The sequence below is a fragment of the Chrysochloris asiatica genome, unplaced genomic scaffold (assembly GCF_000296735.1).
Source record: "Chrysochloris asiatica unplaced genomic scaffold, ChrAsi1.0 scaffold00291, whole genome shotgun sequence".
Lineage (NCBI taxonomy): Eukaryota > Metazoa > Chordata > Mammalia > Afrosoricida > Chrysochloridae > Chrysochloris > Chrysochloris asiatica.
Window position 1 is genome coordinate 692535 of NW_006408809.1, and position 6406 is coordinate 698940.

General features: G+C 39.1%; 1 protein-coding gene and 1 pseudogene across 2 annotated transcripts in view; one reads left to right on the forward strand and one right to left on the reverse strand.

The window, feature by feature from the left end:
• The window catches only part of PPAP2A (phosphatidic acid phosphatase type 2A), a 165644-nt gene that overhangs the window by 36532 nt on the left and 122706 nt on the right, over positions 1-6406 (reverse strand). For both annotated transcript variants that reach the window (XM_006874639.1, XM_006874640.1), the window contains exon 4: positions 2225-2282. In XM_006874639.1, the coding sequence (XP_006874701.1) occupies positions 2225-2282 (58 nt within the window). The remainder of the gene's footprint in view (positions 1-2224; positions 2283-6406) is intronic.
• The window catches only part of LOC102832464, a 7307-nt pseudogene continuing 6305 nt past the window's right edge, over positions 5405-6406 (forward strand).

A 6406-nucleotide genomic window follows, 5' to 3' on the forward strand; every position in this document is an offset into this window, starting at 1 on the left:
TGAATTGTGATACTGAAGGATTCTATGGGGAAAACACTGACACAGAAAACATCAAATCAAGATTGAAGGGCAACAGAAGAATGGATAAAAAGATTTTTAAAAACCCACAAAACTATGTTACATACACACAGTGGAAACTGCACTACATAATAATAAAGAGTAACAAAGGATTTGTGAAACACCTCATAACACAGATTAACTGAGAGGATAATATTATTAGTGAAATAAGTCCATCATAAAAGGAAAACTATTTCATGAGACCATTATTTTAAAAAGTGAATAAAAGGTTTTCACACAGAAAGAACTATTCTTTGATAGTTATCAGGGACAGAAAGGGGAGGGAGGGTAGAGAGTGCACACATATTAACTTGGGGGAAGGGAAAGGGGAAAGTAATATACAATAAGAGTGAGGTTAGCAAAAAAATGATGCAGGCAAAGGAAGACAAGACTTAAAGGCAACTGAGGTTAAATACCATTATATACATAATCTTGCAATAACAATAATCTACAAATGGATGCAAAGAAAGGCAGGTAAGAAAGAGAGTGGGACCATATCCACAAGTATATATATCAATTTGATAGAGGAGATTTTTGCACATGTATTTGCCTATGCTTGTAGGACTCGTATATCCATGAATACAGTACAGCACACAGGGTGTAAAGGTATGAAAACGTCTCAGCCATACACAAACACCTTCAGGGAATGAATCACTGGACCTGGGGGATCAAGATCATATTCTTGGCATATATCAAGGTCAACTGAAATCCACAAAGATAATGTTCTACATACTACTTTGGTGAGCAGCTACCTAAGGTGCAACTATTGGTCTCTCCCTGTCCAGGGCAAAATTGACTGAAGAAATCTGAAGGCATGTGGAAATACTTTGTTCAGTGGACTAATGGAACACACGAACATCAGGCTCCATGACCCTGAAAACCAGAAGTCGATGGTGCTCAGCTACCACTACCAACTGCTCTGAAAAGGATCACATTAGAAGACTAGGTAGAGTGGGAGATGAATATAGAACAAAACTTAAAATCAAACCCAGCAATGATTGTGATGTGATGCAGGATGAGAAAGTGTTACATTCTGTATACTGAGTGTTATTCTGTCACTGAGAGTCAGAACCATCTTGAATGCACCTAATAACAACGCCATATATAAACAGAAACTATACTAACCTTTAAAGACTCTTTGTGCATGTGCTAAGCCTTGGTCTTCCATTAGATATGGTAAGAAACTGATATATTTATCTCACTGAATTTGTAAAATGTGGGTGCAAATCTTCTTACTCTTCACTGCCTACTCTTTGTGAGGCAAATACCAACTGCCATTCTGTTTACAGGTTCGCAATGACAACTGTATAGACGACAAGCTCCTGCAGTAGCAACTGGCACCCTTACAAGTAATGCAAGCTTCATTTTATTACTAGAGAAAGCAGTCTGGGAAATGTGCCAGAAGTGGAAGGAAGAGAAAACCTGCTCAAGTCAGAGCCATGTAGGTACTTTCCCTTCTAAGAATCCAAATCCACTCCTCAGCAGTGCAGATCCCCGGAGGGAAGAAGGCACGCTACTTGATGCCCACGTCCTGATAAGAACAAGAGCAGGGTTATCACGCCACAGCTGTCCCCTTGACCCAGTACTTCAGATTACATTGGAGTCCTGGTGTGGATCTTTGGGATAAACACTGGACCACGAGGTCAGCTTGAGCCACAAGGTAGGTGGTTCAAACTCACCAGCCGCTCCCTAGAAACCCTATACAGGGCTGACTATGAATCAGAACCAACTTAATGCACTTAACAACAACGTTTTTATGTCAGAGACTCTTCAGAAAATATATCACAAATCAAGATACATCAACCTGTTCTTAGCACCAAGATTTGTGAGTTATCAGTTAGCCTCTACCATTATCAGAAAAAAAGCAACTTGAAAGGTAAACGCTCTCTAGTGTACTACAGGGGACCCTACTTGCAGCTTGCCGTACAACATGCCTAACTGTTTGCTACTTCTAAATGGACAAAAATACTTTCAGACAATTGCCACTGGTTTTGACCATGGCACAGATTTTTATTCTTCCTCTCAACTGAATACAGCTACAACAACTACAGCTCCTTGAGATGTGCAGTGGCGGTGAGAGTGTTTATTCACACTGGAGAGGAAGCATACTGGACACATTCAATCCACACAGCAGATACTCAACCATGAGTAGAAACAAAGGACTTACCGCCACGAACAGCATGCAGTACATGGAGAATGACGAGTGGCCCGAATAGAAAGACAACCTAGAGAGGAGAAACAAAAAGGAAGAGCAATGTTCATTTTCTTTCCTAGAAGCCAAGAATAGTCTTGATTTTATCAAGCTCTTTAGCCCCTCTATGCACACAGTTACCTCCCCCATCTTTAGATACTGGTGAGGGGAGGAGAGAAAGTAGTTAGAACAAGGAAAGATTAAGGAGTCCAAGGAGTGTCTGAGGTCAGCTGTCTACACAGTATCTTTTTGTTGAAGTTTTTAGGCTAGGTTATGAATCACTGGGAATACACTTGCCAAGCAAAAGATGTGAAAGGAATAAATACTTGACAAGTTATAACTGGCACAAATGCCCTTGCTTTATTACAAATAAATTCATGTTCACATGATTTAAGTTTTATTTTCCATTTGCAGGGTTTGCCACTGGATAATAATAGTAAGTACCACCATTAGAATACTCAAAAATGTATTGTATTTTCCATCCATGGTTTTAGTGTCAATTAAATGAGTATGCTTCTTGTCTCAAACTTCCCACAAGATCAGTGCTTTTGTCTGACATGCATTTTAAATTGTATACTGACAATCACTTTATCTGACAAAGCATCTTTCAATATAAGTCTATAAACCATCTCCCCATCTACAGATGGTGATGCTTGGAAAGCATATTTTACAGTACTTTAGCAAAACAAAAATAGAGGTCACAAACATTCATGATCTAAATTCTTACAAAGAATTAGCCATTGATGCAGAAGAAGCAAGCAAATTGGTAAGAGTACAAGCACGCCACGATGTATAATGCAAATAATCAATGTTTCTCCTGACAGCTCTCCCTAAATAAAAAATAACAAGAGGGACAAGCTTGTAGGTGCATTACTTACTACACTGAATCTTCTTCAGAAAGAATTTAAGGCAGATATTAGTTCCTTAGATCCCCTTAGAGGAACTGAAAAAATAGATTCAAAAAGGAGAAAAATACTCCTAGAAACACATATCAGAAAGTTGTTACGTGTATGTTTGGCAACTGGGCAAGGTGGGGAGAATGGAAATTTCTTAAGCATATACTGAAGATGACTCTACCAGGAATTCTGATTGTCTCATTTGTAATTGGCTGCAATCCTAAGAAAAGAATCACCATTAGCTTTACCAAAAAACATGTTGTTGTTGTTAAGTGCCTTCGAGTCGTTTCCGACCCATAGCGACCCTGTACAGGGTTTCCGAGGGTGTAAATCCTTACGGGAGTAGAAAGCCTCATCTTTCTCCCGCGGAGCGGCTGGTAGTTTTGAACCACTGACCTTAAGGTTCGCAGCCCAATTCGTAACCACTACGCTACCAGAGCTCCACCAAAAACATACTGGCTAAAAAAGAGTACATCAATAGAAATACTTCATTTTAAACCAGATAACTAGAGCAGAGTTCTTTCTTCAATACGTTATACTAAAGATGACCACAGAAGATAATAAAAGTCCATTTTGAGGATTTGTCAAAACTCATTGGGGCAGCATAGCCACGATCACAGAATGGAGCAGGTGTCATAACAACAGACTACGTACCATGTCACAAAAAGCTAAACCCTAAACAGCGTATGTACCATGTCTCCAAATGGAGCAGGCTTCATAACAACAGCCTATGTACCATGTCACAAAAAGCTAAACCCTAAACAAATGCACTAGTTTTGACAGCTCTGCTTCGGACATACAGGGACTGCATGGCTCCTACAGAGTCGCTATGATTTGGAATCTACTTGGGGACACACAACAACATGCTTCTTCTTATCTATGTAGTACTGAAAGAGAGAAAAACAAGGAACATGCACTTAAATACTGCTAGAGGTATTTTCTCTGGGTAGTAAGATTAAGGGTGATAATCACTTATTATACGGACTTTCCCTCAATTTAAGTTTTCTACTGCAAATATCCATCACTTGTCTATCAATTTACATACTATAGTGGTTTAGGTGTTGCTGCAATTCAAAATACCAGTTACACCACTGGTATTTTGAATAATAGCAGGGATACCCATGGTGGACAGATTTCATTGGAGGTTCCAGACTAAATGAGACTAGGAAGAAGGAGAAGAGGTGATGTAGTTCTGAATGTTAAGCCAATAAAAATCTTGTGACTAGCAACGGGACATTGTTAAATATAGTGCCAGAAGATAAAGACATGATGAATGACACCAGAACATTGCCAGATATTCTGGTGCCAGAAGTTGAGACCCTCATATTGGAAGGCAATCAAAATGCGATTGGGGCAGAACTGTCTACTCAAAATAGAGTTGACCATGATAACATGAATGGAGTAAAGTTTTCAGGACTTTCATTTGTTGATGGGGCACAATTCAAAATGAAAATAAATAGCTGCAAACATCTCTAAGTAGTCGGAACATGGAATGCACAAAGAATAAAGCTAGGAAAGTTGGAAGCTTCAAAAATGAAATGGAATGCAAAAAAGATGGATATGCTAAGCATTAATGAGCTGAAATGGACAAGTATTGGCCATTTGAAATCTGACTGTCATACAGTTTACTATGCCAGGCAAATTCAAGAGCAATGGTGCAGTACTCACCATCATACAAAAACCATTTCAAGATTTATCTTGAAGAACAATGCTGTCTGTTACAGGATAATGTCAACAAGGAAGACCAGTTAATACATTATTCATATTTACACACCCACCACTAAAGTCAATGATAATGAAATTGAAGAATTCTACCAACTTATTCAGATTTAAATTGATAAATGATATAATCATGATGTATTGACAGTTACATGTTTGGAATACCAAAGTTGAAAACAAAAAGGAAGGATCAGCAGTTGGAAAATATGGTCTTGGTGATAGAAATGATAGAAGAGATCACATGATAGAATTCTGCATGACCAATGACTTGCAAATACCTTTTGAAAACAACATCAAAGTTGTTTATACACCAAATGTAATACACAGGAAATCAAACTGACTACATCTGTGGGAAGAGACAGTGGAAAACCTCAATATCATCAGTCAAAACAGGACCAGGGATTGACTGGAATAGACCAACTGCTCATATATAAGTTCAGGATGAAGCAAAAGAAAATTAAAACAAGTTCATAACTAACAAAATATGACCTTGAACATATCGCATGTGAATTAAGAGACCATCTCAAGCCTTTTAACAAAGATGGCGCCAAAAGAGAAGAAGGAAGCCCCTGCCCCTTCCAAAGCTAAAGCCAAAGCAAAGGCATTGAGGCCAAAAGGCAGGCTGAGAGGTGTCCACAGCTACACAAAAAAGAAGATCTGCATGTCACCCACCTTCCAGGCCCAAGACTCAGAGGCTCCAATGGCACGCCCAAATATCCTCAGGAAGAGCACCCCCAGGAGAAACAAGCTGGGCCACCTCTGACTACTACTGAGTCAGTCATGAAGAAGATTGACGATGATAACACACTTGTGTTCATTGTGGAGGTCAAGGCCAACAAAGCACCAGATCAAACAGGCTGTGAAGAAACTCTATGACACTGACATAGCCAAGGTCAGCCCCTTAATCAGGTCTGATGGAGAAAAGGCATATGTTCAACTGGCTCCTGATTACGATACTTAGGATGTTGCCAACAAAATTGGCAGCTGAGTCCAGCTGGCTAATTCTAAATATAAATTTATAAAAGAGAGCAACCATCTCAAGAACCAATTTAATGCATTAGACACTACTGACAGACGACCAGAAGAGCTGTGGGATGACATCAAGAACATCATACAGGAAGAGAGCAAAAGGTCATTGAGAAGACTTAAGAAAGAAAAGACCAAAACAGATGTCAGAAGAGATGCTGAAACTTAGTCTTCAGAATAGAGAAGCTAAAGCAAATGAAAGAAATCAGCAAGCAAAAGAGCTGAATGGAATATTTCAAAGAGCAGCTAAAGAAGACTAACTCCAGTGTTACAATGAAATGTGAAAAGAACTGGAGCTAGAACACCAAAAGGGAAGAACACACATAGTGTATCTTGAGCTGGAAGAAGAACCGAAGAAAAAAATTAAAGCCTCAACTTGCAATATTGAAGGATTCTACGGGCAAAACACTGAACGATGCAGAAAACATCAAAAGAAGATGGAAGGCAAACAAAAAGTCACCTTATCAAAAATAAACGGTCGAGCACACCAATGTTCATAGCAGCACTATTTACAATA